Source organism: Vulpes vulpes, chromosome 3 (genome assembly GCF_048418805.1).
Source record: "Vulpes vulpes isolate BD-2025 chromosome 3, VulVul3, whole genome shotgun sequence".
NCBI classification, from domain to species: domain Eukaryota; kingdom Metazoa; phylum Chordata; class Mammalia; order Carnivora; family Canidae; genus Vulpes; species Vulpes vulpes.
In genome coordinates, this window is record NC_132782.1 from 3,548,551 (window position 1) to 3,573,291 (window position 24,741).

At 41.2% G+C, this 24,741-nt stretch overlaps 1 protein-coding gene across 13 annotated transcripts in view; it reads left to right on the forward strand.

Annotated features, from left to right (window-relative positions):
• The window catches only part of GPD2 (glycerol-3-phosphate dehydrogenase 2), a 149,112-nt gene that overhangs the window by 75,569 nt on the left and 48,802 nt on the right, over positions 1 to 24,741 (forward strand). For all 13 annotated transcript variants that reach the window (XM_072751549.1, XM_025994241.2, XM_072751545.1 and 10 more), the window contains 3 exons: positions 4,818 to 4,942; positions 6,223 to 6,320; positions 7,359 to 7,522. In XM_072751549.1, coding sequence (XP_072607650.1) covers positions 4,818 to 4,942; positions 6,223 to 6,320; positions 7,359 to 7,522 — 387 coding nt within the window. The remainder of the gene's footprint in view (positions 1 to 4,817; positions 4,943 to 6,222; positions 6,321 to 7,358; positions 7,523 to 24,741) is intronic.

The following is a 24,741-nucleotide window of genomic DNA, read 5'->3' on the forward strand; positions in this document are numbered from 1 at the left end:
CCCGGGGATCACACCCTGAGCCAGATGCTCAACCACTGAGCCACCCAGTCGTCCTGAGAAACAGATCTAATAATGTCTTGATTTTGCATCACTTTCCTCCTCCCTCGTTCCATTGTTCGTTCTCATTCAATAAAAGTGAGAAATTATTTAGTGTGTAATAGCAGTTGAAAATTTAAATATATGTTTTTTTCAAATATCTGGGTATTTGTGTGTGTGTGTGTGTGTGTGTGTGTGTGTGTGGTTCTGAAAACTTTTGGTAGTACTTTTAGGTTACATAGTGCTTGAGTATATCAATTTAGCTATAACTTTGGAGGTTAAATTTTTATGTTTTCTTGCTCTGGAAGGAGCGTTATCATTTCACTCCAGAAATTCTGGTGGGTAGCTGATGATATGACACTAGAAATAATAGGACAAGCAAAACAGCCTGGTTTGACAGAGAAGCCCATTTTAACTTTTGTTGGTATTCACTAGGGTTTCTCACATAAATACATGTGAAGAACTTTTTTAAATGTCCAATACTTGCAAAAGCAGTTTTGAGGCTTTAAAGTGTTAGCTCTCACTTACATATCCTGAAATATCCTCCTGAGATGGCTTGCTAATTCCTAGAGTAGTTCCCTGCCTCACACTCTGTCAGTTTAGGAAAGAAAAAAAAATCCTCCCTGATAACATAAGCCCATAAAATTCTCTCTTCACATCACTCTCCAGTACCATCTACTGCCTTGTGAGGCTGGACTCTTTATTGCCCTACTCCTGCCCTATGGCACATCCCCTAAATGCTGTGCCTCCAGCTCTTCACCACAGCCTATCCTCCGCTCCCACAGGGGTCTGTGTTTCTCAAAACAATATCTGAGAATTTCTGGAAAAATAAAAATAAAAAATAAAAATAAAATCTTAAAAAAATGGATAACTTGTAGCTGAGTACAGTGTTCAGGATCGTGCATCTGTGGCATTGATGCCAAGTCTTGTGCTTTCTAACAAAGTATTTGCTCCTCAAACCAATTCATGACTTGGAGCCACGTTCAGAGGCATTTTCCTTGTCAGGAGATTCTGATCCTACTTACTTGTGAGAAACAACTGCAGGTGGGACAGAGCCCAAATTCCCTAATGTGGATGTACGGCCCTTTGTGACCTGCCTCTTACTCTTCCTCCCACTAGATCTTCACATCGTCCCCAGCCCCAACGTGACAAGTGGCCCCCCAATGAGCTGGGCCATCTCCAGCATTTGCCTTTCTCGTGCTTAAGATTTTATTTACTCCAGAGAGAGGGGGAGAGAGACCCAGGCAGAGGGAGAAGCAGGCTCCCGGCAGGAGCCCGACTCGGGCCTCGACCCCGGGTCCCCGGGGTCACGCTCTGGGTCAGGGCGGGTGCTCAGCCGCTGGGCCCCAGGCGGCTTACGTGCTGGCTCTTGCCCGCGTTCATCCCCCGCCAGCGGCTGCCCCCTAAACCCAGCCCTTCCTGCAGCCCCCGGCCCAGGTACCAGTGACAGCGTCGGCTGTGCCCGCGGTTCTTGTTGGAGTCGTGCCATCAGCAAACGACGCCGAGAAGTTGGCGTGGACCGCGTGCCATCACCCAGCCCAGCGGGTCGGGCGGCCGCGCTTCCAGCAAGTCCCGCGCCCTGGGCACGACTCCCCTCCGCCCGACCACGCCTTGCTCCTTGTGACCCGAAGCCTGGGGGCCGCCTCGAGTCCGCGGCCCTGAAACGCGGCAGCCTGCTGCCTCCCGGCCACCCAGACAGACCAGGAGAGCGGAAGTCGGCCAACCAGAGCGGCCAGGGGAGCGGAAGTCGGCCAACCAGAGCGGCCAGGGGACCGGAAGTCGGCCAACCAGAGCGGGCAGGGGAGCGGAAGTCGGCCAACCAGAGCGGCCAGGGGACCGGAAGTCGGCCAACCAGAGCGGGCAGGGGAGCGGAAGTCGGCCAACCAGAGCGGCCAGGGGAGCGGAAGTCGGCCAACCAGAGCGGCCAGGGGAGCGGAAGTCGGCCAACCAGAGCGGCCAGGGGAGCGGAAGTCGGCCAACCAGAGCGGCCAGGGGAGCGGAAGTCGGCCAACCAGAGCGGGCAGGGGAGCGGAAGTCGGCCAACCAGAGCGGGCAGGGGAGCGGAAGTCGGCCAACCAGAGCGGGCAGGGGAGCGGAAGTCGGCCAACCAGAGCGGGCAGGGGAGCGGAAGTCGGCCAACCAGAGCGGGCAGGGGACCGGAAGTCGGCCAACCAGAGCGGGCAGGGGAGCGGAAGTCGGCCAACCAGAGCGGCCAGGGGACCGGAAGTCGGCCAACCAGAGCGGGCAGGGGAGCGGAAGTCGGCCAACCAGAGCGGCCAGGGGAGCGGAAGTCGGCCAACCAGAGCGGCCAGGGGAGCGGAAGTCGGCCAACCAGAGCGGCCAGGGGAGCGGAAGTCGGCCAACCAGAGCGGCCAGGGGAGCGGAAGTCGGCCAACCAGAGCGGGCAGGGGAGCGGAAGTCGGCCAACCAGAGCGGGCAGGGGAGCGGAAGTCGGCCAACCAGAGCGGGCAGGGGAGCGGAAGTCGGCCAACCAGAGCGGGCAGGGGAGCGGAAGTCGGCCAACCAGAGCGGGCAGGGGAGCGGAAGTCGGCCAACCAGAGCGGGCAGGGGAGCGGAAGTCGGCCAACCAGAGCGGGCAGGGGAGCGGAAGTCGGCCAACCAGAGCGGCCAGGGAAGCGGAAGTCGGCCAACCAGAGCGGCCAGGGGACCGGTAGTCGGCCAACCAGAGCGGGCAGGGGACCGGAAGTCGGCCAACCAGAGCGGGCAGGGGACCGGAAGTCGGCCAACCAGAGCGGCCAGGGGACCGGAAGTCGGCCAACCAGAGCGGGCAGGGGAGCGGAAGTCGGCCAACCAGAGCGGGCAGGGGACCGGAAGTCGGCCAACCAGAGCGGGCAGGGGACCGGAAGTCGGCCAACCAGAGCGGGCAGCGGAGGGAAGTCCAGGCTCTGGGGCTTTCAGGACAGAGGTGCCTCCTCTGCTTCCTGCTGTGAGGAGCCGGCAGGGTGGGCCTGCGCTCAGGGAGGGGTCATGCTGGGAGGGGGCGCCATGGGCGGGGTGGTGGGGTGGTTGGTGGCGAGTGCTTGGCCCTGCCCGCTGGCCTCGTAGGCCGAGCCCCGGACTCCGCGGTGGCTGACAGGCCTCGGTGAGGCGCGGGTTCCCAGGTGCCCCGGGAGGTGGGACCCGGGTCCGCGAGAGCCGTCTCCTCGGACGGAGGAGCCGCTGAGCAGAGCATCCCAAGAGCTTGCCCCCGCGCCCCTGAGCGCCGTTTTAGGCGGGGCTCCCGGTTTCCCTGCAGCCCAGAGTAAGAGCGAGTCCTCGGTATTTTCCAGTCTGGCGCCTGTAAAACTGCCGCGCTCTCCCCGCGTGTCTGGGCGGGAGCGGCTCGGCGGCTCGTCCGCCGGACTCCGGCCTAATGCCTGCCTGGGCCTGCCCTATCGGTTCCCAATATACTTCTAAAAAAATATATATGTATATATGTGTGTGTATATATATATGACGCATTTTTCTGTTGTTGGTTTTTTTTTTTTTTTTTTTTTTCCCCAAATACATTCAGTACTAAGTTTACTAAGCGTATCTGATAGAGTTTCCACAGTTGAGACTTCGACAGATCCTTGCCTGGCATAAATGCTTCCAAAGTGTGACCCGAGGCTACAGCACCTGTGATTTCTGTGTTATTTTGCTAGTTAGTTAGAGCATTAGTGGTTTTGCCCTTGAATCAAAGTTCTCTACTTTTTCCTCCGTGGTTTCCAAATATTTTGTCTTCTTGAGTCAAGGGAATTGCCCTGATTTTATGATGACATTTGGGTACGGTATTTAAACTGTTAAAAGTTATAAAAACGACCCTTTGGTATTAAATGTAATAAGTGGTTCTGAATTGAGTACATGCACAGATTATCTTATATGGGCTTTGTGAGCCCAGACTGTTCTAGTTGCATATTCTCATTGTAACTGACTCTGCCATTCTCTCATCCCCTGTGAGTACACCCGGCTGTGACAGTACCTCGTGGCTTGGTGTTGGTATCCACTTTGCATCTCTAACTGGGGTATGACACTTGCAGTACTTACTGTTGGTCCCAGCCAGGCCTGAAGAAGCAGGGATGACTCTGTAAGAAAACAAAACAAAGCTGGTTTCATCCCTACGGGATTTATTGCAACCCTCAAAGAAAGGGGCAGAGATAAGACTCCTAGAACCAATGTATCTCTGCTCACCTTCATCTTTACCCAGAATATTGTCTTGTCTTTACTCATGGATACTCTGCACGGGGTCTATTGGTTCTGGCTAGTATTTTTCTTTGTAATTCTATAGTACTGTGCTTGCATGTCTTAAACTATGAACCCCTCAGTGTCAGAGGTTATTCTCTTCCTTCTTCCCTTTTGGTGCTTTTGGTCTTTCCCCCCCATTTTATGGGAATGAAGGGCTGGAATGGGTGAGAGACTTGTAATGAGGGATGAATGTGAGTTCCACAAGGCTTCAAAACCACACTGAGTTAACTCTACATGGGTCAGGATGGGTGCCAGGCTCTCCTTTGACCCTCTGGGTGCCCCAGAGTATGTTACTGCCATGAAATTTTACTGTAATATTTTCTAGTTGTGATTCATTCACAGTTTAATATGCTTCTAGTTCTGGTTTGACTTATCCCCCAGGAAGAGGCTAAAATCTCTTCATTATAATATAGACAGTGTACTGCACTTTGAATACAAATTTATCCATGTTCAGAGTAATTTTTCTTGTGATTGTCTCTACCCTGGAGAAGTGCCTTTAATGAATTACATACAAATTGTGTAATTTAAGAAGTTAATTTGGTTTTCTGGTTACACAGGACTAAAAACAGCCCTTGTAGAAAGAGATGATTTCTCATCAGGGACCAGCAGCAGAAGCACTAAATTGATCCATGGTGGTGTGAGATATCTTCAGAAGGCTATCATGAAGTTGGATATTGAGCAGGTAATTGTGTATGCTGGTTGTTAAACAAAAATTGCGACTATGCTTTTTTCTACCCAATTAAATCAGTTTTTTTTTTTTTTATGGCTTTTAACGTTTCTTCCTGTTGGAAATACCTATTTAGTGTGTATTCTGCTGGAATATCTTTCAGGAGAGGTGTGCCCGGCTCTTTCCTGTAGCTTCGCGTTTATGGGTAATCAGGGGCTTTTTCTATGCAGGCGCATCAAGGTAGCAGATTTACAGAATCACCTTTGGATATGTTGCCTTTTATCAATTGTGATTGTTTGTTTGTTTTGCCAATGGCTAACAAATTGCTACTTCCGAGACAATTTCGGGGAGGGCGGCTCTGTTGTAATACAGAAGTGTTAAATTGATCCTCTTAACTCTAAGTGCAATCATACGCTCTCATATTGTCACTGACATATTCTTAAGGAAAAGATGATCTGAGTCATGCTTTTCTTATGTCACACTTTATTGTGTCCAGTCTGCCACCATTTGAAAACTGCCAAGGCAGTGTGGAAGATGACATTTCCCAGAGGGGTAAAAAAAAATCAGCTGAACTCCCTATCTGCTTCTGGTACATGAAAACCACAGCAGTGCTAACTTGACATTGTCAGTTTCGAACGTGTCCTCTTTTCTTCCGTGTCTCTTCGGCATCATGATGGATGCAAAGAAAAGAGCATTAGACTTAGAATCCGATGACTTGTGATGTGTTCCAGCTTATTTATTCAATTTCTATGCACCTCAGTTTTCTCATTTTTAAATTAGTGTTATAATAGTAATGCTGGCTTTTCAGAGAGGCATAACGAAGGGAAAAGGAGTCAAGATGAAAGCCTTTCTGTAAACTATAAAATACTGTGCAACTCCTAAGTACCATCTCTGCTGTGTTAGTGGAGGCAAGAAGGGGACGTTTAGCATGAATTGGAACAATCTGTTATTTCTTACAGTAAGGGGGAAATATTATAGAGGACTGAGAGGGCGGACAATACAGAGAATGCAAGATAAATTGTTACAATAATCTTGTAACTCCAGTCAGGAAAATATCTTACACCTGGGAACTCTGACAGCATGTTTTTCTCCTATGCAAATACAGTTAAGGTTTCTAAAAAATCTTTCAGGTTGACAGCATGATGTATTATTAGAAATTTGATTAGGAGGGAGCTATCCTCACTCAGAGGTAGAGAGGTTTCTGTGTATCAATCAGTTGGCAGGGTGTCTATTTGCCATTTGAAAATATTATGATCTGTTACTGCCAAACTAATTTTCTCTGTTTTGCTTTTCAGTATAGGATGGTAAAAGAAGCCCTTCATGAACGTGCCAACCTACTAGAAATTGCTCCCCATTTATCAGCTCCGTTGCCTATAATGCTTCCAATTTACAAGTAAGCCTTTCGATACCATCTTTATGCTACTTGCTCGACTGAGGTCAATAGAACAACACAGTTTTAATGGAAATAGTCCCTCACTGTGTATTTCTTAATGTACTTTTAATTGGTCCTAATCTTTAATCCTCTTCAAATGTTTGCATTTGTTGTGTTTAAAAGCATGGCTTTTCCAAAATTCCCCTTTTCTGACCCACCTCTTAGGACTAGATCTTGAAGGCTGAGGAGGTTGTATTCTGTGTTTATATTTAGTGGTTTCTTACCCCAGTTTACTGAGAGCCTATAGAAGAGCAACTGCATTTGCACCGGGGAACAGAAGAGGGTCATTTGCAGACTAAAATGCACAGCCGAGAAGTATCCTGCTGCAAAATCTGAACCTAACATGTACCAATTCGAAGCTTAAACCCTTTTGGTTCATTTTAAATGTTCAAATGAATCAGAACTAAAATTTGGTTTAGAGGTGTCAGATTATAGATTACAAAACCCAATTTTCCTGGTGGTGTTGGAGCTGTCCATGAAATTGCCTTAAGTTGGGATATAGGTAATATGAAACAATGGTTTGTGTAACTGCTACCCACATGAGTTGTGAGTGCCTAGAAACAGGTTTTGTCATTTCTGTCCATATTTTGTCGTAGACTGCTTAGAACATCTTAAGCCAATGAATCTCTGTACCCTAGGTGCACATTAGCCTCACCCAGGCCCCCAACCTTCGTCCACTTAAAGCAGTCTCCAGACATGTGAGACCCAGGTATCTGTAATTATGGCTGATGATCCCCAGAGAATTCTCAGATGAGGCCAGGTCAAAAAGCACTGCTTTAGGGATGATTCCTGTAAAGTCTCACTGATTCATTTACTTATGTAATTCAGCTCAGTTGGTGTCAAAAACAGTCAAGCAGTTCCTCCTGTTTCTTTTGCAGTAAGTACACATCTAGATACACTTTGCTTTTCTTAAATGAAAAGTATATTATAACTTAAAGTGGCATTTTATAATGTTCTACTCTGTGTCTCAAGAAACCTTTCTCCCTATTTATGCTGTAGGTGGTGGCAGCTACCTTACTACTGGGTAGGAATCAAGCTATATGATCTGGTTGCAGGAAGTAATTGCCTGAAAAGCAGTTATGTCCTCAGCAAATCGAGAGCCCTTGAGCATTTCCCAATGCTCCAGAAGGACAAACTGGTAGGAGCAATTGTCTACTATGACGGTATGTGATTTTCTTTCTACAAGACACTTTTCTCTTACTCGTGACCCTTTTAGTATGTTCTTAATGAGATAGTTTTGCATTCTTAATTTTAATGCTGATCTTCTACAGCACACAAACACGTGTACGTGTGCACACACACTATTTCGTCTAATACTAGCTGAAAAACTACCTATGGCGTTTTGCTTTTAGTATTATTTGTTTTTGCATATTCTTTTTCTTCTTTCATTTCTACTTGTGTCTCATGGTTGGTTTGGTTCATTTTCCATCATTATGAATTTGGACCCCACCCACATGCCATTTAATTTGTTATATGTTTGCCAGTGAATACTTGCCTTATGAATATATTATAATGTTGAAAGCAGCTGAGGATCTGTTAGTTTTTCTAGATGAAACCTCTATTTTCAAGGGGTTATAAACCTAGGGAAAAAATGCCCCCTGGGCTGAAATTGACATGTTTGTATTTTGCACAGGACACAATTCTTGAACATATAATTTATGTGATGAAGGTAGATGAACATTGCATCTGTTAAACCAAAGCCTCAGGTTTTATTGCTTATTTTATTGTTGTTAGATGTTTTCTAACAGTAACATTATCTAATATCCATGTGCCATGTGTTCCATGTTCATTCTTTGGGTGTGGGGGTGGGTATGAGGGTATGTGAACAATATAATTTTACACACTTTTATTTAAAGGAAGTAACTGCTTAATATATCTCCAGATGGACCACAGAGTAATACAAAACAAAACAGGAAAAGCCATTTGTGAAATTTTACTGTAGTTTTAAAGGGTATATGGATTTGGAAAATAGTCCAGGGAGGGATGTCCATTTATAAAATATATAGGTAGACACAGATAATTGAACATGTTCAGAAAGTCTTAGAAATTTTGTGACACAAAGGAGACAGCCTAGGCTCTATAGCTTTGTGGGTTTTTTTTTTTTTAATCCATTATGTGATCTTTTGTATTTCATGTTAGATTTCTAAACTCTTAGCATGAAGAATTTTTTAAAATTTTTTCTGTTCTTTCTGTTCTTTTTCTTTCTTTTCTTTTTTTTTTTTTTTAATCAGGAGACTTTAATATTTATACTTCATATTCTGGGATATCCTGAAGGCTACCCCACTTTTTTTCTTCTTCTCAGTGTTAGATTTCTGAATCAATTTAGCTGTCTGTCATGCTTCCTATATGAATGCAGAATGTATGTGCACAGAGGGGGCAACAGGGACAAACTCAAGAAAATGTCCTAGGAGCAACAATATTGGAAAAATGTTAAGGGTCTTAGACAAACATTAAAAGCTAGAAAATTCACAATTTACAGTGCCTTCCAGCATCTAAGCACCACAGGGGGGGCACTTAACTACTTTTTTGGTGCCCCTGATTGAGCCTCTGTGTTAAAGGACAACCTTCACTGTGATTTTGCTTTCTCTGCATCAGACCTTTAATGCTAATCCATTGTAGTTTCGTGGGTGATTATATTAAAGAGGTTTTTGGTCCAGGAGGAGTAAGAAGGCATTCTGCAAATGGCATCCTGCCCACCCTGACAAGGAAGTGTGTGTGCCCTTTGCCTCACATTACTCATTCCTCCTGTTATCAATCCTCTCAAATACTTGGTCATTTTCCTTCCCACATGATGCAGCAAACACTAACTAGTTTTATATTTTAGCTTGTGCATATCTGAATCTCCTTGAGAGGGCTGTTAGTGGATGCCATATCTGAATTTGTGGCATCCGGTTTTTTGTTGGGTTGATATTGCTGTGAAGTATAGATTGTTGTTGATTCTACATAGAGAAACCAAAGGAAATCTATGTCACATGTGCAGAAGAAATATCTGATTAGAAGCAAGGAGAAGAAGAATTTCTTTTTTAAAACAGATTTTATGAATTCGAGAGAGAGAAAAAGAGCATGAGCGGGGGTAGGGGCAGAGGGAGATTTCCCATTGAGCAAGGAGACTGATACAGGGCTTGATCCCAGGACTCTGGGATGTGACTGAGCCACCCAGGTACCCCAAGAATTTCTTTAAAATTGGTTTCCATACCTTGTTATAAGTTCAAAAATTAGGAGTTTAGCAAGGATTATTGAAAAATATAGACATTGTTATTAAAAATAATTTCCAGGGCACCTGGGTGGCTCAGTGGTTGAGCGTCTGCTTTTGGCCCAGGTCATGATCCTGGGGTCCTGGGATCGAGTATCGCATCAGGCTCCCCAGAGGGAGCCTACTTCTTCCTCTGCCTGTGCCTCTGTCTCTCTCTGTGTGTCTCTCATGAATAAATAAAATTTAAAAAAAAATTTCCAATTGGTATTTGAAAGTTGACTGTAAAAATCTTTAAGTCTTGAAGGGGTGAAAATAATTATATTCTAGTCATTTGAAATATATATATATATATGCATATATGTATATAGTTTATACTTATATTTTTATCCTTGTTCTGAAATGATACACATCCAACTATGTCATGCTTGAGGTGAGGCAAAACAAGAATATGAAACAAAGTATAGTGTTACAGTTTCACAACCATGGGGCAACTCCTGTTTTACTCAGTGGTGCAATGAGCAAATTAAATATCAATGAGGGAGTAGGTAGAAGGAGCAGATAAGTAAGGGCACTAAATGTGGTAAATGTGTGCTCAGAGAAAGGAAGGAATGCCTTACCCCTTGACCAAAAAAATAACATTATCATCCTGTCACCAAAGTATTTAAGAGATGAAAAGGTACCTGAACATTTACTATTGCCACTGAGGTCTGCAAGTTGTAATTTATAAGATAAAACTTTCTTAACAATAAAAAAAATTCTTTATAAATGACCATTATGAGAATGTAATAAGTTATCCAAATAATTTCAAAATGCATTTGGGCTGTTTGAAATACTTTTTCTTTTTTTACTTAAAAATGATTTAGAAAAATAAAAAATAATAATTTAGAGGTAAAATTCACATAAAATCAACCACTTTATTATTTTATTTATTTATTTTTAAAGATTTTATTTATTCATGAGAGACACAGAGAGAGTGAGAGAGAGAGAGAGAGAGAGAGAGAGAGAGGCAGAGACACAGGCAGAGGGAGAAGCAGGCTCCATGCAGGGAGCCTGACGTGAGACTCGATCCCAGGACCCCAGGATCATGACCTGTGCCAAAAGGTCCTAGGCCACTGGGCCACCAGGGATCCCCAAAATCAACCACTTTAAAGTGAACAGAAATAACAATAACAATTTTTATAACTCCCAACTTGGGAGAATCCCAATTATGGTGAAAAAGTGGCACAAGTAAGTAGCTTGTACTTCTAAATGCCACAAGAATTTTGGCTAAAAACTCGTATTAGTAATTCACTATACAGTTACTTCAGTAACTTTGGAAAGTGAGCTATAACAGTGTGAAAATACAGTCAGACGAGTAAACATTGCCATGGACTTAGACCAGTGTCTCAGGTTGTCTCAACACTGAGACAGAAACTTTAAGGTTTCTCAACACTGAGATGTTAAGGCTGTAAGATGTTCCTTCTGAAGTAGAAAAAGGACAAGGATCAAAATATTTTTCTTAATTACTCATAAGAATAGTTCATCCTACATAAATAGTGATGGCCATTGCATTTGACTAGGGCAGAATTAATTCTTCCGCTAAATTCAGTGAGGACAATAAAATAAATTCCACCTACTTTTAAATGTAGTAATTATAGAGGCTATTATGTACCTGGCATAGGTATGATCCACTGCCATATTTTGTTGTTAAACTGCTGAAAAACAAACTCACACATATGGAGGAATAACTACCATCTTTTTCAGCACAAAGTAAATGTCAAATTTTTCAGTAAAATTCATATAAAGTGAAAGTTGGGCTAGGATGTGACAGATCAGGTTATATTTCCTTCTTCTATTCTGTCAGAGAAAACATACAGTCAACTCACCGGTTTTCTGATGGAGACACAACCCTGGTGTCGCCTACCTGTTCCTTGGTGTAAGCCGTCCTGCGAGCCCTCAGCTAAGCGCTGGCTGTAGCCCTGCCCCTGATACGGTGGGGACTGGTGGCTAGTCCAACTCCACTAAGTCGGCAAGAAGCATTTGAGGCATGACAGGCTTGGGTCTCTTGGCCTGCTGGGACGTATGACTAGCTCTGGAGGGGGTGCCAGTTTCCTAAGGAACTTCTTTTGTCTTCCTCTGTCAACTTGACTTTAATAGTCCTGTTCCTGGAGTATGATCTTTGGTGCCATTCTAGTCGGGCTCCAGTTATCAGATCCAGTGCACAGAAAATGGGATATAATTAAAAATCATTAAATATTTAAAACCATTAAATACTGCCATTAAGCTTCTATAAGATGAAACTAGAGAACAAAATTACAGCTTTAAATTCTTCCTTCTGAGAGTCAAGGCACTGAGAGAGCTGTCTGTTATTTCATACCCAAGGATGTCCTAAAGTATTCCTTATGCACATATGAAAATAGCTACCTACAGGAAATTACATTAGCTTTCCTAATGTAAATAAAAGTTGGTCATATCCATGTTTCAAAGGGGGAATTAAAGCCCAGGGTTCACTAGAATATTCATTTTTATTCCAGCCTAAAACTCAACAGCATACAAATAGATGAATTCAGCTCGTGAGAGAGCAAAGCCAATTTAATCTCTGGCTCCCCTGAGGTAAATGTAGTTCACGGTCCTGCCCCCACCCCAACCTCAGCTATAATCCCTGGCTCCTGGAGGTAAAAATGCACTGAAGTGAGGAAAATTCTGCAGCAGGATATAATGATTCGAAATGACAGGGACAATAATGACAATGAATTTCATGTCTCCCAGTCATGAGCTGGAGATGCTTGACTAGGCTGACTTATACAATTAAATTGTTACAGGTACAGCAGGAGATGCAGTTAGCTGTGTGCTTTGGGGAACGGTGCCTCTGGCAAAAGGCATATTGTGGAATCCAGACTCTTTTGTTAGGAACAAACTATTACTCCTCTAGGCATGCACCCACAATTGTATACTTTAATAAGAGAAATCCTGGGTTGAAGACAAGTCTTTTATGATGTTGATTTCATCTACTTTGAAAGCAAAAAAAAATCAATTATGCAATAACACAAAGGTTATTTGTTTGTTTGTTTGTTTTGGTCTTCTGCTTTTGTTTTTGTTTCTCCTTTGACTTCCTGGAACAGAAGTCAAATTCGAAGATGGTGTCTTTTATCCTCATTCATAACACTTGCAAATACAGTTGTTGAACTAATTGGGTGTTAACAACTTTAAATCTGACAGACACATTAATTTATTCAGAGTAATAGAAATAGGTTGAAAAAATAACCAAATGATGTAGGTTTGCAAACAAAATGGAGTAATAGTATGCAAGTTCGGGCCATGTGCTCCTTAATACCATTCTTGCAGGCTTGCTCCAGTCATCTCTAAAGTGGACAGCCTTGTGGGGTGCACAGGACCAAGCCACTAGATGTAGAAGAACTTGTTAGAACTTCTACTTGGCTATGTTAGTTTTTACATATAGTTTAAATGTCTATAATACGTAAGTACAAGTGTGTGTGTGTGTGTGTGTGTATATATTTTGATATTAGATGCTGACATTTACTGTACTTTTGGGATACTAGACTTAATTTTTCTTTTTTGAACCACTGGTTTAGTAATTTGTCATTATTTTATGTCTTTGATAACAACTAATTTGAATGTTTTCAAGATAGATGTATTCAGCTAGAAGATAAATTCCCCTAGAGTAAACATCGCCAAATCCATTCCTTCATTTCTCAAGACCCAATTTCTGTGAACTTTGATCGAGGGGTCTAAACCCCTATCAATAAAAAGGGAGTTATCATTGTGGGGCCCTCAACATTATCAGAATTTGGCATGATACATTAAAACTTTATTGTTTTTATTTTTATTTCCATCTCAAATTACATTAAAAATGTAAAGTAGTTGTATTTGCCAATAATTCTCAAGACTCCTAATCTTTTTTTTTTAGATCATTATTGTACAGACTGAGGTATAAAAGTATGTAAATATTGAAGCATATAAAAGAATACATTTAACATACATGTAAAGACCCTGGAACCCGAGAACATTACCGATACATTGAGGCTATTTGTGACTTTAGATTGTGAATATTCCCCATTTCATTGTCTTTGCTCTTTCCTAAAAAATACTGCTATTATGAATTTTATTATTAGAGTTCCTTCTCTCACTTTTTTATCTGATGTGAGTATATTTGAAAATGACCTATTGGTTAGTTTTTTAAAAACGTTTTAAAAGTATAATATGATGTGTTATGTAAGTTGATATAAACACTTTGGAAAACAAACACTTCTAATAAAGTTAAGCATACACAAACCTTGTGATTCAGTAATTCTGCTCCTAAATATTTACCCCACAGAAACTCTGACACCTGTCCACTGGGAGATATGTACAGAAAAGTGCATTGCAGCACAGGGTATAACTTCAAAAAGGGAAATGATTCAAATATCCATCGAGGGACAAATGAATAAATAACCCATGTATTCACATAATGGAGTAAAACAGCATTAAAAGTGAGTGAACTCAGCTAAACTGAACAATGTGGATGAGTCTGGGAAAACTAATGTTGAAAATGGCATGATAGTGCATCTCACAATTGCAAATCATTACAATCATACTTGGAAAGTGCTTTCCAGAGTGCTGTGGTATAGTTGAAACAATCAGAAATATGGAAGTAGTTAGGTTTACAGACTTTGAGTTTTGAGCCCCACATTACACAACCATGAATTTAGGCCCTTAATACCTCACTGTGTATGTTGAGATTTAAATGATTTAATAAATGTAACATAACTTTATAAGTATAAAACATTATGTAAATATTAATCTTTTATTTGGGTCAATTTTATGGTCCACCAAATTTCTACTTTTTGTGTCACAGAATGAAACACCAGTTCTCTCAAAGTCTCTTTACATATGTAAAATTTGCAGTTTCTTCCAGAAATAAATTGGCAAAACATTCTTAGGAGAAAGGAAAATTTTGTGCATATAGATATGCTCAAGAATATGATCTTTGATGCTTAAGGGCTAAAAAGCACAACATTTTAAAAGAATTTACTCTGAAAATATCTACCTTCTTAGACATTGATCGAGAACATATTTAATATTTATTCTTGTGCATATGTAGTTTATACTTATAAGTTAAATGAATAATTTTTATCTTGATTTTCTGCTGTCATTTTTTCCATTGTTTTTTTCCTCTTGTTTTCTGTGAGTTAGATAAGTGAAGCTGACATCATTGCTCATATAGCAGGCATATTTTTGTGCCTTTTTGCTAGTCAGTGTATCTGGATACCAGCTAATGCTAAATGAAGTTTGACATGTACCCCTAAGAAACAAAAGTTATAAATTGTGGCTTCAAAGGAAACCTTAAATAAATAGGACACATTTGTGTCCATCCAGGCTAACATCTAACATATGCTTTAGCTTCCTGATGATGAGACAGAGCAAAATAGCCCCTAGGAAAGTTTGCGATTGTTTATTGCTCACTTGACCAGCACATATTAAATACCAAGCTTTCATCTCATTATAATTAGTTTTTAAGATAATTAAAAGCACACAAAAGTGGATTTGATCAGGTGTAGCATACTGAGTAGCAGTAGTCATCTATATTCTACTCTATATGCAAGCTTAAAAACAGTGCTGAAACTCATCAGTAGTAGGATATGTGTGCTTATAAGGTGTTTGAACAGATAGTTCTGGTGGGTTCACGGTAAGCTACCTGCCTCTTACTCTGTGGCTCAACTCACCTTCTGTCTTTTACATTGAAGTACAGTTGACACATAATGTTACATTAGTTTCAGGTGTATCTCAGTTCACTTTTTTTTTCTTTAAGATTTTATTTATTCATGAGAGGGAGATAGAGAGAGAGAAAGAGAGAGAGAGAGAGAGGCAGGGACACAGGCAGAGGGAGAAGCAAGCTCCATGCAAGGAGCCTGATGCGGGACTTGATCCCAGGACCTAGGGATCACGACCTGGGCTGAAGGCAGACACTCAACTGCTGAGCCACCCAGGCGTCCCTCAGTTGAACTTTTTAAGAAAATGATGCAGGGTCAAAGGCAAAAGCTATTGTATCAAAAATCTCTGTGCCTTCTTCACAGTTTGTTCACACACACACACACACATTCATACACACACACACACATATATAATTTATGGGGCTTCTTCTATTTTTCAGACAATGTCCCTGGCGTTACAGTCAGATGCATTAAAGACCAAGAGTTCTGAGACTTCAGGTTTTCAGAGAATTCAGTGCATATATGCCAGATATTGTGCCAAACACATGGTCCCTATGACCAACAGTGTTTTACAGTTGTGTAGCAGATATGGTTTTCAGGAACTTCTTTTTCTCATAAATGATCTTGTTTGACCCAACTCAGTGTGTATGCTGGAATGGGATATAATGATGCCTCCCTATTTCACAGGGGAAGGGAGAATCATAGACAAATATCTGGATCAGTATTTGGACATGTGGGGATATGAAAGTTTGTTTTGTTTGGGCTAAAGAAAAAGAACTTTACAAAATGTAGATTATAATAATATGATAATAGTATGGCTTCTTTTAGCTACCATTTGGTTTTAAGTATGTCACACAATAAATAGCCCAGTAGTTCAACAAAGTATACACATTTTTATTAAGGGGAAGTTTTAACATATGTGGAAGTAATAAAAATGCTAAAATGTACTTCCAGCTTGAGCACTTAGAAACTCATGGCTAAACTTCATCTATATTCTTATATACTCTCCCGTGTCTTCTAGATAGCAAATATTTAATAAATGAATATTTTAATCTGTATCCTTTTCAAAAATATTATTGAAGTATAATTGATATACAATTCATATTAGTTTCAGGTATATAACATATTGATTTGACAATTCTGTACCTTACTCAGTACTCACCAGGGTAAGGGTATCACCATCTGTCATATGCAACATTATTACAGTATTCTTGACTATATTGCTATAAGTACAGCATTGTCACCTCTATGACTTATTTTATAACCACAAGTGTCTATCTCTTAAATCTGTTAAGGATTTTTTTCAACATACAGCCACATCTAAAATGTTTTAAAAATAACTTCTTAATATCATCTATCTGTTCATGTTCATGTGTCCCCGGTAGTCTTATACCTTTAATTGGATTCTGATTTTAAAATCCCCCATAAAACAAATAAAATCCTCACTGAGGTTCATGTATGGCAACAAATTCCCTTTATAACTAACAAGTTTCCCATCCTTTCTTTTGTTTCCTTCTTCGTTTACTGGTGCCTCTGTATTTCCTATACAAGTGGTAGTTTGGCTTACTCCAGGCATTTGTTGCTGCATAAGAAACAACACCCAGACTTAGTGGCTTAAAATATTAATACACTGTCCTGCAGTTCTGAGGCAAGAGCTCTAAAAAGCTTTCTTACTTACATGTCTGGCCCGTGGGCTGAGAGGATTAGACCTCTGGGAGCTGGCCCAGCATCTCTGTCTCACCATGGCTTTTCCATGTGGCTAGCTTGGACTTTCTCACGAGGTAGTGAGACTTCTTCTGGGGTGGCTGGCTGGCCACAATGAACATACCAAGGGACCAAGGCACAAGTGTAAGACTTCTTCAGACCCAGCCTTGAAAACCACACAGTGTCACTTCCACCACATTCTCTTCTTAACGTGAATCACAGGGACAGCCCAGATTTAAGGGCTAGGACCTTACAAAAGTAAGAAAAATAGCAGTGTAATTTATTGGTAAGAGGAGGGACATCTTTATTTTGTCAAAAATACTTAGTAAGTAGAGGTGTGAAATTTCATTACATGTCTTTCTGCTACTGCTTTTTTTTTTTTTTAAATCAATCATTATAATTATTGCCTGGATCAGTAACAGAATTTCATTAGAGGTTAGGGGGATACAAAATGGTACTTTTCTAGTTGTCTTCCCAACTTCATTTATTAGTGGGATTACTTATAATTTCCCTGCCTTACCTCTTTGCCTACCTTGAGGTACATTCTGTACCAAATGTCATGATAAAATGATTGATTCTTTCCATTTATACTGGTTTTCAAAAATAATTTAGTTTTTTTGCATTCTCCAAATGTGATGAGATATTTTTGAATTATCAACTAAACTCATGATTTAAACATATTTGATATATGTCAGGCAATGATTCCAGCCCAAATTGCCCTGTCTCTGTCCTGTGGGCCCCTCCTCAAGTTGGCTCCTGAGCCCTTTTAAGATGCTGCCAATAGTCTATGACAACTCTGTGCCATCTGCTATGACAAGATATTTCAGGCTCATCTGGAAGCTTTTCTGCCCAAGATCTGAAAACAGATTTCTCAATAAACCTCGTCTCCTTCCTTTGAGACATGGTAATTAGAGACCATAATCTATTTGCTATGGATGTTCATTGTTACTGATTAGTCATGATCTCTAGGCCTTTCATTAGAAGGAATTAAAAAAAATTTTTTTGTGTGAAAAAGAAAAACATGAATTCTTAGACATAGTTTTACTTCAAATTCAGAAGTACATGGCTTTTATTTAACCTCATCAATGATACCTCCAAAAATATTACTACTGAAACCAGTTTAAGATTATTTGTTATTGCAGTTTTATTGTTGTTGCTGGTGGTGTTCGTAGCATACATGCCAATGGGGATGTAGAGACAAATTACTGTCTTCTAAAGCTACTTGACATAGTTCCTGTCAGTGTGATTATGCCGTCTACTGAGTACAACACATCAATTTAATTTTGTTTTAAATTAGTAAGGATTGGAGCACCTGGGTGGCTCAATCAGTTAAGCAGCCTACTCTTATTTTTTTTTTTTTAAACATTTATTTATTTTTTCATGAGAGACACAGAGAGAGGCAGAGACATAGGCAGAGGGAGAAGCAGGCTCCCTGCAGGGAGCCTGAAGCAGGACTCAATCCTATAACCCTGGGATCATGCCCTGGCAGATGCTCAACCACTGAGCCACCCAGATGCCCCAGCATCCAACTCTTGATCTCCGCTCAGGCCTTGATCTCAGGATTGTGAGTTTTTTTTTTTTTTTAATTTTTTATTTATTTATTTATGATAGTCACAGAGAGAGAGAGAGAGAGGCAGAGACACAGGCAGAGGGAGAAGCAGGCTCCATGCACCGGGAGCCCGACGTGGGATTCGATCCTGGGTCTCCAGGATTGCGCCCTGGGCCAAAGGCAGGCGCCAAACCGCTGCGCCACCCAGGGATCCCAGGATTGTGAGTTTAAGCTCAGTGTGGAACCCAAGCTGTGTTTTTGTTTAATAATTATGTAAAAATACAGGGTTTCAAAGTAAAAAATAAAAACAAGGACTATTCAAATAAAGCTTACTTTCTTTTTCTTCTACCCTATTCTCTCCTTTTTAAAGATTACTTTTTAAAAGAATTTTAGTATTTCCTTTCATGCATATGTATTTATATTTGCTCCCTCTACCATTTTGATAAGGTTTTATTTATTTAAGAGATGGAAAGAGCACGAGCAGGAATGGGGGGCAATGGGAGAGGCAGAAGCAGACCCCCACTAAGCAGGAAGCTCAGGGCTTGATCTCAGGCCCCCGAGGTCATGACCTGAGCCCAAAGCACACACTTCTTAACTGACTTATCCACCCAGGTGCGCCCCCTCTACCATCTCTTAGCTAAGAATAGTGTTTTGCATTTTTCACCTATGTAGTGGGTATTTAATTCCATTGTAGTATAATGAAGCACAAAGTTTTGAAAAGGTGAATTTATTTTATTTAAAGATTTTATTTATTTATTCATAGACACAGAGAGAGAGGCAGAGACACAGACAGAGGGAGAAGCAGGCTCCATGCAGGGAGCCCGATGTGGGGCTCGATCCTGGGTCTCCAGGATCACACCCCAGGCTGCAAGCGGCACCAAACTGCTGCACCACTGGGGCTGCCCGTGAAAAGGTGAATTTTTTTTTTTTTAATTTTTTTTTTAAATTTTTTTATTTATTTATGATAGTCACAGAGAGAGAGAGAGAGGCAGAGACACAGGCGGAGGGAGAAGCAGGCTCCATGCACCGGGAGCCTGATGTGGGATTCGATCCCGGGTCTCCAGGATCGCGCCCTGGGCCAAAGGCAGGCGCCAAACCGCTGCGCCACCCAGGGATCCCGAAAAGGTGAATTTAAAAAGCGTTTAGGACCCACATTTCATGGAATTAAATTTTATACATGTTAGCTCTTATATCAAAATATAGCCATCAGTACAGCCTTAGGCATCAGTAAGCCATATTTTCAAATTGTTTTTCTTTTGTGAATGAAAAGTGAAATCTTATTTCCTTCTTTGGACATGACAAAACAATAGCACATCCATTAGTTTTATATGCATGGAGAGCTTAAAATTAGGCTGTCTCAAATGCTATCATTATCATTATGTAAAATATGCTCTATTTGTTTGAATTTGTTAAAACCTCGTTCATATCATCTGCTTGTGTTGAATGCCAATCTGTTTGGTCAGACTAAATGTTCATTTTAATTATAGTCTTTTAAGTAGATGGGTCTGTTTTATCCTAAACATGAAATTATAGATTTCTCAGTAAAATTTTACTTTTATTTTCTTTATGTTAATGGTAGACTTAAAAATACTTGGATGTGAAACTAATTAATTGTAGTTTGGAGTTAAGATTTAAAAGTTAGAAGAGTTTTCTGCTTTTGTTTCAGAGACATTGGGAAAACACATGCTCAAGAAATGTAAGCTGTAATTCAGTGTACTATATATTGAAGCTTAAAGTCACTATGCGGGGCACTTTTCTCAAAGTAATTATCCTTCAGAAATACAGTCCTATAGGTTACACTTGGAAAGAAGGACAGAAACAAATAATTGCTCTTTGCATAGAGGGAAATAAATAGGAAATGAAAAGCTATAACAATTGGTCTTCAGGAATGGATTTTCTTGCTCCTTGATTATATGACAGTGTAATGCCTCGCATATCTGTTGGCGGAGCCCCTAGATGCCCACTGATACACCCACTCTAGCATGTTGTCCAGCATTCTTTCAAGGGGATCAAGACTTTTTCCCAGTTAAATGTTTAGGAAAAAAGAGAGAGAAAAACAGCAGTCAAATCCATTTTGGAGTTGTTCTGTGCCCGACACGCAACAGCTTTCTTGGTGTAGTGGAAAGCCAAGCTGATGTCTAGCCTCACAAGAAATAGCAGTAATAAAAACATTTCTGCAATAAAAAAGTCCCACACTTTAGTTTCAACTAAAAATTCTACAGCCAAGCTTGGTGACATAATATAGGAAAACTGAAAAAAAGTTAATGGCACATAGTTTTTATAAATAAAACTAACACCTTAGTAGATTATATTCTCTGGGACCAAATAGAACACTATATTAGAATGTGAATTTCAAATGGGTTTCATTATTACTATTAATACTTACTCAGATCACACTTTATATTAGTAAAACACTCCTTAGGTCATTATATCTGCCCACAGAAAACACGAACCACACAGCACCTACTTTTCTTTTTAAACTTAGCTCTGCACATTAAGTACACACGCACACCCATGCGCACACACAACTGACCTCTCAAGCAGTGTATATAACCACTGCTCCTTTACTATCCAAAACCAAAGAGCTGTTCTTGCATTCGATGGAAAAGTATGACCAATATGTAATTTACTATCTATTCAGAACAAGGCTTTGAGAAGAAAATGAGGAAAAAACACAATGAGTAAATGACCAGCTATCAGATTAAGAACAAAATCAAATAACTCATACTTTATGTGTCTTAAGAGATGATTAATATATAACTCTCAATTAACTTGGGATGGGTAACTCAGAGCCTTTCAATAAACCAGAAACTTCATATTTTCCAAGAGTTTTAAGTCCTTCCACTTTTTAACCTGTGAAATACAATAATGAACGCATTTGGTGATACATGCAGTTTAATTTTCCTTCACCAAACACAAAATTTGACTGAAGGACAACCCAGTTGTCTTTCGTTCTCCCGATAATTTTCCATGTGAAAGGCACTGTGAGCTACCTCAAATCTGTTTTGATAAAAGAAGGGGTGTGAATATGTTATTGTTGAAACCAAATCTATAGGAGAAATTCACTATTGCCACCTCCTTCAGGGAATAAAGTTAACCCAAATTCTCTTTTTCAATAGTAGCCTCTTCAAAGAGCATTTTAAAAACTAAACAACGGTACACACTAGTTGTAAGAAGTATATATTATGTAAAGCAAGATTAAAATATATTTTTACCTTTACCTCCATCTTCTACGTGTGTTTTTCTTTTTCTCATCACACTTTTCAGTGAGACCTGTATCTTCATGATCTTTAATTATGAATAAAGAGAGGGAAACATTTCTTCCCTCAGTCATATCTGTTTTTTTTTTAAGTAGCTAAAGACCCTATTTAAAAGAAGCTGAGCATAAGAAGTCAACAAACAATAAACATACAATTTAGAGTACTATTTAAAATATATAAATATATAAATGCAATTAAATACCTCACTTGCTATGGGTGAATTATTTTCATTTGCTACATTTGTTGCTTCATGTAACTAACCTTGGTCCTTCTCCTCACCCGGCCCCAAAAGGAAATAGAATGGATTCACCCCCCAAATTTTAATTTAGACATCACTTACCTAAATTCCTCCCCTTCCTGCCATGAAGTATCTTTGTTGAGCAAGCTTTTGGCTGCCTCTAGGTGTTCCTGGGGGCCTTCGGGTGCTGGGGGGGTCTATGACTGACTTCCCCCCCACCCCCTCATCGCCTCCAGTGTTCCCTGTCTATCAGATTTGGAGTAGGTGCTTTTCCCTCGTTATTTGCACTTTTTGAGCTACAAGTCTCAGACTCTTCCCCCTTTTAATTCACTTTGAATTTTGGCATTTTAACCATTTTTCACAGATACTGGACTTGAAATTTTTAAGACTGCAGAAGAACTAGATAGTGTTAGCTCTTTTATGAAAATGATTCTGCTGGCTGCAACAGCAGAGACTGGAGAGTAACGTTGCTCAGAAACCAGACGAAACCAAGTCACAGAACAAGTCACGGAAATTCCGAGCACAACCAACAAGTGTTAGGAACGCAGAAGGCTGTGGAGCAGTAGAGAGTTTGTGGGAAAAAATAATCCCTAATCTCCATCTCTACCACCTGCAGTTGATACAGAAATTATATTTTGTCTAGAATTAGTCCCATATGAAAAGAAGTTGCCATAAAGGTCTTCCTGACTCACTAGGGGGGAGTTGTAGCCCTTGGTGTGGGGTGGGTGTTGGTATGTGCTAGAAGGGCTCTGGCCTGAGGTTGCCTCCAGACTTTCAAATCGCTCCTCCTTGGCCTCCACAAGAAGGGAGGTCTCCAAGGGCTGAAGGGTGCAGCAGGCACTGAGCATGGACTGCTTCTCTCCTGGGCAGTAGGTTTGTGACCACTCCCCTTGCTTTCAGTTTTCTTTGTGGCCAGATCAAAACAGTCCTCCAGAAAATTCCGTGCTACTGCAGCACCACGGAGCACGTCGACTGATCGTGATGATCTCTGTGTGTACATTCAGTTAATCTATTAAAGAGAAATAAAGCGGTCTTATTTTTCTCCATCAAATCCTGAGCTGTGAGAGCTTCTGAAGGAATGTTGGAGAATGATGTGAAAGTAGGAATTGAATTTGCATCTCCTGTGTCTGCTGTTGCAGCTGCTGCTTCCAAATTACAGGGCTGCTTTGCCCAGCTGACAGCTCACCACCCAGGCTTTTCGTCCATTCAAGAATCTGATTCTGTCAATAGGGCCTCAGGTCTGGATCTTTTGACTCCTACTTGGTTTTGATACATCTGCCCTCTAGAAGTTAATGAAAAGCCTCAGGATGTGAAAACATGGGTTCCAGGTAAACACTGCTGAACTTCCTGAGGTATGATCCTAGGGAAGAAGTTGGGTGAATGTCGATGTGTGTCATTTGGAGGTGAAGTGCGCCTACTAGAGGCCTCGGCCCTTGCTGTATTCCTGCCGTGCCTCGTAGACTAAAAATCACTAAAAATCGGCGTGAATGCTTTCTAAGGTTTTCTTTTCTTTAATTCTGTACTCGACTCTTCCTTCAGTTTGGCCTTAACATTGTAGTCTTGGGATGTTTTGAATGACTGTATCAGAAGCAATCCTTTGCACAGCAAGTGGAAATAATGTGATTCCTTATTAAGATTTCTATCTTTCTAGACAGGTTAGTATTCTTAGTGTTTTCTTTTTTTTTTTAATAGGGCTAGCAATTTCATTTATGTCTCTATCCAGTATATCATATATCAGCACCGTGTCTAAGGGTAACACGATACGGATTAGAGATATGAGAATAACACAAAGTGTCCCCTTTCCTCGGAAAGGTCCTTGACTGTTGGAGGATGGAGAAGTTCTGGGGGAGGCACATACCTATGGTTGGGGGTGGGCGGCACCTCGAAAAGCTTCCTTAAGTAATCGTTTGCTTTCAGAACTGAACCTGAAGAGCGTGCAGCACAACCAGGTGGGGCCCGGGGGAGGATGCGGAAGGGAGCATGGGCCACAGGCTTGGAGGAGCACGGACACGGGCAGTCCCGGACAGAGGAGCTTCCCCGGGCAGCCACGCGTGCCCCCCAGGGGCTTCGTGTTGGGCTCTGTTGGCAGGGGCCACGCGGTGCGTGAAAGCAGCATCGGGGGCTGGGAATTCAAGATGTAGGGCCCAGAGTGGAGTGGTCAGTGGGAGAGTCTGGGATGAGATTGTGCTGTCGCGAAGGAGAGGAACCTGGGCTGGGAGCCTGGACACGGGTAGGACCCATGGCAACGGTATCCTTCTTCCCCCTCCTACTTCCCGAACAACTCCAGCATCAATACCATGGTTTTCTTCTTCTTCCTCTTCTTCTTCTTCTTCTTCTTCTTCTTTCTTCTTTCTTCTTTCTTCTTTCTTCTTTCTTCTTTTTTTTTCTTCTTCTTTCTTCTTTCTTCTTTCTTCTTCCTCTTTTTTTTTTTTTTTTGATAGTTGTTTTTGTGGCTTGGCTTTCTTATTTATATGCATGCCCTTTTTGGTCTTTTGTTAAATCTTCCCCGATTTGAAAGTGAATTCATGAACTAATGTCAAATGTTTTCCAAATTCTGTTTTAAGAATAATCTAGATCTTTTAAAACTTGAGTAATGTGGGCTGTGAAAAATCTGTAACTGTCCAACTGGTTTATGTCAACATTTTGGAAAGAATATCAGTCTTTAAAATGGCGTTAGAGATAGAAACCCTCCGGGGAGTGAAGAATGCCTGGTGCATGCTAATTCTGTACTTATCCAGGTGGAAGAGA